This window comes from Myotis lucifugus, unplaced genomic scaffold (assembly GCF_000147115.1).
Source record: "Myotis lucifugus unplaced genomic scaffold, Myoluc2.0 scaffold_418, whole genome shotgun sequence".
NCBI lineage: Eukaryota > Metazoa > Chordata > Mammalia > Chiroptera > Vespertilionidae > Myotis > Myotis lucifugus.
Genome location: NW_005871466.1, coordinates 723,361 through 735,410, shown reverse-complemented (window position 1 = coordinate 735,410; position 12,050 = coordinate 723,361). Strand labels below are relative to the sequence as shown.

Sequence of the window (12,050 nt, the reverse complement as noted above, 5' to 3'; positions counted from 1 at the left end):
AGTTACTACCCTTTGAGAGAAAAATGTATCCATTCTTGAGGACATAGCTTTGCAATAAAGATAGGCTACTGAGAAAAGACCTCTTTGCATAGAAGTGAAAAAGAGATGGGACAATATGCTAATTTTTACTCTTATAGACACTCAGGTAATTTCACTGCGTTGATGCCTCCCCCAAACTAGTAAACAATTGGAAACAAGTTAAAGAGCTCTATATAACCAAAAACTGTCAAGCATTTATAGTACACAAATGGACATTAAGGAGTTTGTTTCTATCATAATTTCTTTAAATTAAATGCCTCTGAAAATAAATGATTAGAAGGAAGGAATAAGACGACTTGTTTCTGTTAATAATGTAAGTAGGACTAAGAAGGTCAAACTCAGAGTTCTGAACCTCTTAACTGAGCTGGCAGGAATCTAAAGGCTTCATCACATGTGACCCTCAGTGCTCTAGTCCACGTGTGTCGTGAACACTGCAATCTTACAAGCACACTGCACACCACCCTGACGCCCACCGTGACTCCCACTGAACCAAAGGCCACTCCTACCGATGTTGGGGAAGAAGGGTTCCGACCGCTGCCGGATCATGGCCTGCATCTGTCTCTGCTGCTGCTGCTCCTGCCTCTCTTGGTCCAGAAGGTCCTGCAGCAGCAGAGGCTGTTCGTCCAGGAGGAGGGGTCTCTCTCTGCTCTGCGGGGTGAGTGTCGGAGGGACCACCAGTGGCGGGGGTCCAGACTGACTGGGTAGGGGCACAGTTTGATCCGTAGGTTTTCCTGTCCCAAAACTATGATTAACTGCTGACTGACCCTGAAGGAATCCCGGGTTGAGCTGCACACTCTGAGGAAAAGCGTGGTTTACCCTAGAGACTATTGCCACGCTAGAGTTCATGGTAGTATCCAAAACATGACCAGGCGGTGTCATCAGCGGAGGCGGCAAACTTGGCATGTGACTGGACGCTGAGACGGGCAACGTTGGTGGTGGAGACCCCAACGGCTCCATGGCTGGAGTATCCGACTTCTCATTAGCAAGTAAACTGGAAAGAACCGGAGTCGGCCCAGTTACGCCACAAGAACTGGCTGTGTCTTCAGCAGGCAGCTGAGTGGGTCCATGAGCAGCGCCTGTGCTGGAGCCAGCGGTTTCGAGAAGAGCTCTTTTGTCAGGGAGGTCTGCGTCACAGGACTGTGGAGGGGCCTCGTCTCCGCTGTGCAGGTCTGTGTGAGCAGCAGCCTGGGAGCAGGGAGTGTCAGTGTGATCTTTACCCTCATCGCTTTTCTCACTTTCACATTTGGTTTCCCCTTTAGAATTTGGAGACAGTACTTCTGTTTTTATCTCACTGGTGACAGCGGATTTTTTCCATGGGGAATGTTTATCAGAAGGAACCACAGTTTTATCTTCTTGCTCCTTTTTTTTTGGTTCAATAGATACACACTGATTATCTAACTTATCATCAATTGGGACGTTAAGGTCTAGTTCTGCGTTAAACATGCTTTTCTTATCTCCTAGGTCAAGTTCTGGATCTGTATACGCAATGATATCAAATTCTCCTGACCTTAAAAGGTCATCCAGGTTGGGATCATTAGTTTCCAAATTACCTAAAGTATCCAATTCATCTCCCTTTCCATCTTCTGTATCTAGATTTAAATTTTCAAGATCTTCATCATCCAAGTCTTTGACCTCAACCCCCTCAAGATCTTTAACATCTAGCTCTTTTACAGATGGGTCATCAGAATCAAGTTTTTCTTCAAGACCATCAGAAGACTGGGAAGTTACCTGTAAATTATCAGACGTTGTTTCAACTGATGTAGATGTTGACAAAGAGGCCTCTGAAAACTCCCCACTGAAGGGATGACTCAGGGACCTCATGACCATAGATGAATGGACAGGATGACCTTGCTCTGGCTGAGAGGGTGGCACCTGTTCCAAACTTGGATGCACAGGCAACTGATTAGGTAGACCTTGGGAAGGTCGCTTCATGGGGTCTGTGTGTCTAGGGCCTGGAACGTCCAGCCGGGGAATAAAGTTCCCAGGTCGTGGATGAGAAGGTGCCTCTAGAATGTTGCCAGGAGCACCGAAGGGCAGCCGTGGCCGTCCATCCGGGGCCCTGTGCCGCAGCTCGATGAATGCTTGGCCAAGTATGTGATGCTGCGGGACCGGCAGGCCCGGTGGTGGGAAATGCTGAGGCAGACCAACTGGATTACTCATTGGTGGGTTATTTAAAGGCCTGGGCATATCTACAGACATTGGTCTTCTTGGCTGTGGAGGAATTCCAGATCCTTGTATTTGCTGAGGAGGCACAAGGAAGCGTTCCTGACTTGACAGGGTACCATGATTACCTCCTGGAAACCCAAATCTAAAAGAAAAAAGAGCAAATAGTAAACACTAAGTATTACATTAAATTTAGAGTTAAGTTGAGGAAAGGAAATGTTTTAGATTAAACTCAGATACAAATGTTGCCAAATACCGTGACTTAGGAAAGACAAAATTATCATGATTAAAAAGCACTCATAAAGTATCCATATGCACATAAATTTTAGCTAAGTGAACCCATTATGAACACTGAATCTGAGTCCATTTCTTTTTTCTGCATTTAGGGAGCTCTACGGGGGAAACTGCCTGGGGAGGTGGGTGGGTGCTTGAATGAAGGTAGGAGATCTCAAGAACTGAATTGTACTTGAGAGACTTACGGGCCTCTGTACATAGAAGACAAAGGCAGAAGCCTGGCAACTGGGTGGACTAACCTATTTTCGTGAAAGGAATGAAGACAGGAGGCAGAAACAGGCATCATCTCTCAAGATTTAACAAATGAGTTAATTATTTATACTGTACCTCATTCTAGAGAGAAGGAAAGGCAGTTTACAAGTAAATATGAAATAGAACAGGCATACATTAAATTGAGGAAGAAAAAAGGAAAATAAGGGTAAGACTGTAACATGGGGGTAGGTATTAGACTAAAAAATATGTCTAATAAAACTAAAAGAGTCATCTTAAAGAACTCACTCCTCAGTATACCTGGGCATATCTTTGGCGTTGACCTTTCTACTAGCCACTTCAAAAACAAACAAAAATCCCACTGACTTTATAACCTTATCTCACCATGAAAGGTTCCAGAAGGAGAATATCCGTTTCATATGAAAACCTCCACAAATATTCACAATGTAAACTAAAATAAAAAATTGGGGGAGAGGAGAAACCTCACTCATCATGTCACAGGAGGCTCTGACTGAACATGGTGGTTACATTTTAGAGATTTGAGGGTGTCATAAACTACATCCTATGGCTATAATGTAGCCATGGTAACGCTAACACAGTCAATACTTTAAAATAAAGGGCTATTTAAGATCTTCATTAAAAGTTTAAAAAATCCAGTGGATCAAAAAAATTAAATTATTTGCAAGGAAGTCCAACTGCAAAACTGGTGAGGTTTGGGGTGGGGGTAGGGAAAAAACACATTCGCCTGTCCTTACAAACCCATTTCCTGAGGGTGCCCGAAGTCTACATATAGTTCTAAAACCTCTAAGTAAAGCACACAATACTCTGTGTTGAAAGACTTCTCTAAAGTTCAGTTTTTAAATTAATTTATTTATTTTGTTAACCCTCAACTTAAGATATTTTTTTCCATTGATTTTTAGTGTGGGAGGGGGAAAGACAGAGAAACATCCACATGAGACACACATTGATTGGTTGCCTCCTACACAAGGGGGATTGAGCCTGCAACCAAGATACTGGCCATGGAAGGAATCGAACCTGGGACCCTTCAGTCTGTGGGCCAATGCTCTAACCACTGAAACAAACTGGCTAGGGCTATGGTTTATTTTTATTTCCATATAATTCATTCTAGTCCTTCCTGACCTCAAGATTCCAGAAATCTGAACTATTTTCAAATAAAAATCTTCTTTCTAAAGGTAACAAGAGAAGATGAATTAAAAAAAAAAAAGAAAGTTTAAATGAAAGTGGCATTTTTTGGGTATTTTTCTATCATAAAAGATTATCCAATGTAAAAAATCCAAGCAAGCCCTGGCAGGTGTGGCTCTGCTGATTGAGCATCGTCCTGTGCACCAGAAGGTTATGGGTTCAATCCCTGGTCAGGGCACATGACCAGGTGGCGGTTCAATCCCTGGTCAGGGTGTGTACAGGAGGCAACTGATGGATGTTACTCTCACATCGATGTTTTTTTCTCTCTCTCTCCCTTCCTCTCTCTCTCTAAAATCAATAAAAACTTGTATTTTTAAAAACCCAAGCAATATAAAAATATAAGGTATAAAGTATCAACTTAATTAAAATTTTCCCAATAATCACTATCAACTTGTTGGGTATCATTCAAGATATTTATCTATGCAATTATGTAGTTTTATACAAATGAAATTATGTTGCATACAGTCTATTTTTTCCACCCAGTAAATCATAAATATCTTTCTTCTCAATTATTAAAGCACAACATTTTAATGGCTGTCTTATATTCTATAACACAGATATACCATAATATATATTTAACCTTTTTTTTTTCCTGAGCCTTTTATGCTCAACCTCTAAAGTGAGTGTAACTGAACCATTGTAAAAGTTTTATAAAACACCTGAAGTGCACAGAATAGTGCTTCACACAAAGTAATAAAGTTAGCTATTGCTATTATTTACTACTATTACAGGTGGATAGATACTTTCTACCTTTTTTGCTATTTATAACCAATGGCTAAAAGAATGACCTTGTATAGATTTCCTTGGACACCTGCACCATTGTGTCTGTAAATTTCTAAGTGAAGCCCTGACCAGTTTGGCTCAGTGGCTAGAGCGTCGGCCTGTGGACTGAAGAGTCCCAGGTTCGATTCCGGTCAAGGGCATGTACCTTGGTTGCAGGCACATCCCCAGTAGGGGGTGTAAAGGAGGCAGCTGATGGATGTTTCTCTCTCATGGATGTTTCTAACTCTCTATCCCTCTCCCTTCCTCTCTGTAAAAATCAATAAAATATATATTTTTTAAAAAATTTAAAAAAAATTTCTAAGTGAAACTTCCTGTAAGTAAATGGTATTTTATTGCCAAACTGTCCATGGTTGAGCCAATCGATACATCCATGAAACTTTACCAGATTACCCATTTTTCCTATTATCAATCTATACTAATAAAAGGGTAATATGCTAATTAGGGCAGATGTCATCCAGACATCCATCCGGACAAAGCAGGGCTGGTGCCATGCGGGAGAGGTGGGCGGTCCGGCGCCACACAAGAGAGGTGGGCAGTCCGGCGCCACACAAGAGAGGCGGGCTGGGCCGGCACAGCCAGTCCAGCGCCACGCTCCCTTCTGCAAAGGTGTTTCAAAACAGGGCGCAGCACGGCCCGGTCCCAGTGCTGCCCCGTCTGCAGATGCAGCCTCGAGGGCCCGGTACAGGCGCCACGTATCCACAAAGGCTGGACTGGGTACAACCTGCTGTGCCTCAACCTCCCACAGCCACTCCCCCAGCCGGCCTGGCCCCAGATCACCTCCCACCCACCAGTGGGCAGGGGGCAGGGCCAGCACTAAGAAGCGAGGGCCAAGGGCCGACAGCTGCAGCGGCCAGCAGTGGCAGCAGCAGCAGGGTGATGGGGGCAGCGCCTTCCCCGATCAGGCCGGTCGCCTCCAGGCCGGTCGCCTCCAGCAGAGGAGGACATCCCCTGAGGGCTCCTGGACTGAGAGGGGGCAGGCCGGGTTGAGAGACTCCCTCCACACCCCCTCCCCCCATGCAGGAATTTCTTGCACCGGGCCTCTAGTCTTTAAATATTTTCCAATCTAAAGAAAAACTCGGTTTGTTGTTTTTTTAAATCCATGACTTCTCATTAGTGGAAATAACATTAGTTATATCTCAAAGGGATATAACCAGTAAAAAGCAGTAACAACTTCTTAATTACGAGTAACTTCTAACAGTGATTTAAATCTGGCAGGAAATTAAATGCATTACCTAAATCCATGAGGTCTCATTCCCATACCAGTAACTTCAGGAGGATAGGGTCCACGCGGGTCCTTTGGGAAGACAGCGTATCTAGGTCCCAGCGGAGGGACAGCAGGCGGCCTGATGCTCCCAGGATAGGGGGGTGGAGGCCTGGAGAAAGCCTGGCTGACACTCTCAGGCTGCCAGTGCTGCAGGGGACTGGGATGAGGCACAGAGGTTGCATCCTGGGAACCTTTCTCCTGTCGACCTGCCATCTTCTTCTGCTGTTGCTGCTGCAGAATTATTTCACGTAACTTCTGCCGCTGAAGGAAAGAAACAAAAATCACTGGGATTTCTGGTTGCTAAGAGCTTTCTGGTAACTAATGCTTCCAATATACGACTATGGTAATGTTTAAAATATTTTTTTTAATATATTTTTTAAAAATTTATTTCAGAGAGGAAGGGAAAGGGAGAGAGAGAAACATCAATGATGAGAATCATTGATCGGCTGTCTCCTTCATGCCCCACACTGGGGAATGAGCCCGCAACCTGGGCATGTGCCCTGACCGGGAATCAAACCATGACCTCCTGGTTCATAGGTCGACGCTCAACCACTGAGCCATGCCGGCCAGACAGTGTTTAAAACATCTTAATGTTTTGCCCTAGGTGGGTAGCTCAGTTGACTGGAGCATCATTCCAGTAAGCCAAGGTTGTGGATTCAATCTCTGGTCAGGGCATACTCAAGAAATCAACCAATGAATGCATAAACAAGTGGACCAACAAATCCATGTTTCTCTCTCTCTCTCTCTCTCTCTCTGAAATCAATCAATCAATCAATCAATCAATCATTTAAATGTCTTAATGTTTTAAAGTTTGATGAAACACTAGTTATACTTAACTATTCAATAGTTATAAAACAGATTACTTGGGGCCTTTTCCTTGCCTGACAACTATCACAAAACTTAAAAGATTTCATATATAACAATTCCCCTAAAAATTCATAAATATTGAAAATATAGTAAATCCAAATCAACTGGTGTTAATTTCACCACTTCCATTTTTCTTGTTTGCAGTAAAATGAATTCTATAGAAGATAAACTTAAACATTTGTTAAAGTTTGATGAAATGAATAGCTTTCTCAAATAATGTACTTAAAATATCAAAGAACATACAATGTGTTTACCTGTCTCAATTTCTCTGTATCTGCTTGGGACATATTGATGGTGTTCTGTGTGTCAGTGACTCCCGAGGTTGGTACCGGGCCAGGAAGTTGGGAGACACTGGAGAACTGCTGGCCTTGAGAATTCATGGGGGTGTTTGAAGGAGCACTGAAGTTCCCCTCAGACCCAGGCCGGGGCTGATCAGCAGCATCAGGAGCCATTTGACTTGCTCCAAAAGCATCAGCCTGAGGCCTTGGAGTCATTGGGGGCTGGTCGTAGGGATCCCGAGCAGCAGATGGGGAGACACGGCTGAATGTGTCTGCAAGGCCAGGTCCGGGCGGCCCCGGTGTTTGGGAACAGGCTTCGGGTGTCCTCACCACAGGGCCAGGTAAGGCTGTGCCTCGATTCTGTGTTGCCTGCAGGAACACATCCTGACTTGACATGAGGACAGGTCTTGTCACTGAGGACCGAGCAAAACCCTCTGAAACCCTTGGCCTTGGTGCTGCTGGTGGCTGAGAGTAAAAAACAGAGACGCCAGGTCTTGGTGTTCCAGGAGCATGAGCGTATGGGTCAGAGTGCCTCTGAGTAGTTGCAGATGTAACAAACAAGTCTGCTTGTGTAGGTGGCCTTGGGGTTGGTGGCTGCTGACTATATGGATCAATCGTCGAGGGCCGAGGAGTTCCAGGAGGCTGAGAATAAGGGTCTGGATTGGAGGGAGATGGTCCTGAGGGCTGGAAATATGGATCCTGAGATGTTGGCCTTGATATGGTGCCAGGCTGGGGAAAAGCCCTTGAGGGGTGGGCGAAAGACTCATTCATTGCAGGACGTGGGGTGAGGGGAGGCTGGCTATATGGATCACTCGATTGGTTATGAGAGAAGTTATCTGCAGGTCGTGGTGTCAAGGCAGGCCTTTCATAAGGGTCGGCGGACAGCCGCCTTGGTGGATGTGGCACTGGCCCGTAAGGGTCCTGGGAAGGCGGAGGCAGCTGCATGGGAGCCTTAAAAGGTCCAGGACCACTATCAAGGGGTGCAGGCGTCAACAAGGGTCGTGCATATGTGTCAGGGATCCGTTGTCTTTGAAACACATCTGTCCTAGGAGATGGTTTCATGAAGTGATCGTTGGTTCCAGCTGCTAGACGACCTTTTGCAGTTTGTTCTGGAACTACAGGAGCCCGGGGCAGGCCCAAGGGTTTGGGAAACTGGTCTGTTGTCACAGGCCTGGGTGTGTCTGGAGGCTTTGCATAGGGGTCACTACTTGTCGAGGAGGAAGAGCAGAAATCTCGGATGGGAGATGGCCGGTTTGCTGTGCCCTCACCCATTTGAGGGGGCCTCGGTGCTGACGATAAAGATACACAGCTTTCCACCAGTGCAGAATTCCTTCTGGAAAAGCTGTGGCCCCCAGGAGGTGGTCTGGGGGTACCAACCATTTTCGCATAAGGATCCACTGGAGATGGTGGTCTGGAGTTAGAAGATCCGGGTGAGAACACCTGAGGGGAAGGCGGCTGAGAAGTCTGAGGCTGTGAAGGGCTCTCCTGGAGGGGAACCCGGGAGGGAGTGGGAGGAGGAGGAGGAGCCTGTGGCTTTACAAACACATCGTCTGCAGATGAGGAAGTTGGGGTGCTGGGGAGCTGCTTTGTAAACAGGTCTTTATGGAATGACTGTGCAGGAGACATGTTTCCAGGGCCAGGCTGGGCAGCCAGGGGGCTCTGTATCCCACTGCTGGGTGTGTCCGAGCGCGACAACGCCAGCAGAGGCTGTGAGCCAAACTGCTGCTGCTGCTGCTGCTGCTGCTGCTGCTGCTCGCTCTTCACCTGCTCCAGCTTCTGGGTAGCCTCAATCTTCGCCTGCTGCTTACTCTTCTGGCGCATTTGCTATTGGATGGGGACAGAGAAAGCAATCATGTGGGTAAGGAAGAACGTAGCTGTCATGGGGGGAGAGGCTGTTGCCTTTCTCTTGAAATTAATTCTTAATTCTCTTGAGAGTTAATGTGTTTGATATCTGCAGTGCCAGGTGGCACCCACCTTATATTCAGTCTCCTAACAGGAGACATTATTCACCAGTCCACCTAACTCATGCCGAGGGCAGCATGTCGTTCTCAGCAGCTCAATGACCTTCCCAAAGCAGCTTACATATATTTTACTGAGAAAGGAAAGTCTACTTTTAACCAAACTTTTATGTTCTGATAAAAACTATGTTCTGAGATAATGACATAAATAGCTCTCTTTAAGCAAAAATGCAATTTTGTTTGTTTTTAAATGCAATTTTGAAAAAATCCACATACCTGTCTAAATTTCCATTCCTGCTCATGTTCCGATTCTCTTTGCTTTAACGGATCTTTAAAGAGATCCGAGTCAAGCCGAGAGCTGGGGTCGCTGCTGTCCGGCTGCTGCTGCCTCTTCAGGGAATCATTTGACATCTGCACTTTATTGATGCGCAATGCAGCTCGGTTGTCTCTAGCTTTTTGCTTTGAAAAACAGATCAGAAAATCATCTGTAAGTTAATGTTAACAAATTTTAAGACATAAAAATAAAATGAACCTATGTTGATCTTTCATATAAAAGCAAGAAAAGGTCTAGTTAAACAGTTAAACAGCCCTAGCCAGTTTTCTTAGTGGGTAGACCATGGGCCCACAGACTTGAAGGGTCAAGGGCATGTCCCTCGGCCGCAGGCTCAATCCCAGCCCAGGTTGGGGTGGTTGCGGGAGGCAACCAGTCAATGTGTCTCTCTCACTTTTGATGTTTCTCTCTGTCTCTCCCCCCTCCCTTTAACTCTCTCTAAATATCAATGGGAAAAATATCCTTGGGTGAGGATTAACAATAAACAAACTACCTAATTAACCCTTTGCACTCCGCTGTCCCCTCTCAGAGGACATCGGAATTCTAGCATATCACTCGGATGTCCCCTCTCAGGGACATTGCAGTTTATTAGTGATTACGGGGAATTGAGTTATTTCAACGCAACTTTTTGAGACATGCATGTTTCCCTGAAGTTTTATCTTGAAATGGCACAAGAAATTAAATCAAAATATCGTAAAATTACTAAGATATATACAAGAAATGTCAGCGGGTTTTGTGTCGGATTAAACAATAAACTACATATTCCCGATGTGGGACAAAGAAAACGGGACTGCATTGTGTGTTCTAACAGGAAAACACCTGGTGGCAGGCGTCAAACCACTTATTACTGTCAAACATGCACTAATCAGCCTGCAATGCATATTGGGGAGTGTTACAAAACTTATCATACTGTACAAAATTATAAACAATAAAATATTTTTTTGCAAATATACATTCCTCGATGTCACCCAATTCATATAAGTCCAATATAATTATAATACGTTACTTGGTTCCAAAATTATACTAAATAATACGAGGGTCTGTAAATGCACATTTCCGCCGCAAAGTAGCGTCGAGTAGCTGGTAGCCAATGTCCAGAATGGTTCGGAGTGCAAAGGGTTAACTAACTACATAAACAGTTGAAACATAACCCTTTAGAATTTACAGCGTTCTGTGGTGAAAGGACTGGATACCACCCCACCTTCTCCCTTCCAGAATGGGTGTTACCACCCTTTTCTGAATCAGGCTAGAGAACCCAGGCATTGTAATCTAGTGTTGTCTTAAAAATGGAAGAATTCATATCTTGCTCAATTTAGAGAAAAGGAAAATATCAAATCAATCTCCAATTTTAAAATCTGGAATTTGAACTTTAACACAAAAGAAAACCCATCTCAATGCTATCACTACCTCTGATAGTCCAGATTAAAGCATTACCAACACATCAAAAATAATTTCTGCCCAACTGGCGTGGCTCAGTGGGTGAGCATCGACCTATGAATCAGAAGGTCACGGTTAGATTCCCAGTCAGGGCACATGCCCAGGCCGCGGGCTTGTTCCCCAGTGTGGGGCATGCAGGAGGTAGCCGATCAATGAATCTCTCTCATAATTGATATTTCTCTCTCTCTCTCCCTCTCTGAATCAATAAAAATATATATTTAAAAACAATTTCTGCTCCATCCAAATAATTATCACTGACAATGTATGTGCTAAAGATTAAGTTGGAAATTAACTGCTTATATTTTTCAAAGCAATAATGTCGATTTAATATGCTTTAAAATGAAAGCAAGGGCTAGGATCCAGCTGACAATCTCAATCTGGCTCCCTGGGAAATAACAATTCATCTCTGAACTGTGACTCTTATAAATACCCTAATGACTGACAAAGCGCATGTTTCAAAAGCTCCTGAAAGGTGTCTGGATACGTCCCTTTCAAGTTCCAGGATGATTTTCTACTGGACCTGACAAAAAAGAGTTTATTACGGAAGAAACAACACAAGAATGCAGCCTCAACATTTAGTACTCTTTTGAAGAGATAAAGCATGTTTAATTTAAAAATGAATTAAACACGCTCCTAAAATAACTGAGTTCAATCTTCAACATCCTGGTGCTGTTAAGTTGCTTCTAAAAATGTCACACTTTAAAAAAAGAAATAAAAGGAAAATAAATAAATAAATAAATAAGTCACATGCAAGACTAAAGAGTTAGAAAATCCCTATGGAAAACAAAGCTATTTATGTGTTGCACAAGTATAAACATGTTTTCCGCAATGGAAAATCATTTTAGAAACCTAAGACAATAACAATAAGGCTCAGGATTATGTTCAAAGATATAACAACGCAGAAGAGTTTGTCAATACCACGTATGGTGCTCTTTCCTGGGAGCTTGCTTTTCTCCACAGCTTAGCAATCTGTTTCACTCTAGTAGTCCAGTCTGCAACAAAAGAATACAGCACGTACATTTATGGAGCCCACAATAAGGACATGTCACAATAAAAAAGCTATGAACTCCTGAAAGTTAAATGTTTTTTGGTCAGATTTTCATAATTTAAAGTTCTTTGTACAGTACAAGTTCATGGCACATAGTAGGCTAAAAATATATTTTTCTGAATAAAGTGTGCCTTATAATAATCTCACATGTAGAGTTGGGAAGTTTTAAATCAAA

The 12,050-nt window shown here is 43.9% G+C and overlaps 1 protein-coding gene across 3 annotated transcripts in view; it reads right to left on the bottom strand.

The window, feature by feature from the left end:
- The window catches only part of KMT2C (lysine methyltransferase 2C), a 248,324-nt gene that overhangs the window by 40,584 nt on the left and 195,690 nt on the right, over nt 1–12,050 (bottom strand). For all 3 annotated transcript variants that reach the window (XM_023743909.1, XM_023743910.1, XM_023743911.1), the window contains 5 exons: nt 11,746–11,819; nt 9,336–9,518; nt 7,078–8,925; nt 5,925–6,217; nt 546–2,347 (listed from right to left, as the gene is read on the bottom strand). In XM_023743909.1, the coding sequence (XP_023599677.1) occupies nt 546–2,347; nt 5,925–6,217; nt 7,078–8,925; nt 9,336–9,518; nt 11,746–11,819 (4,200 nt within the window). The remainder of the gene's footprint in view (nt 1–545; nt 2,348–5,924; nt 6,218–7,077; nt 8,926–9,335; nt 9,519–11,745; nt 11,820–12,050) is intronic.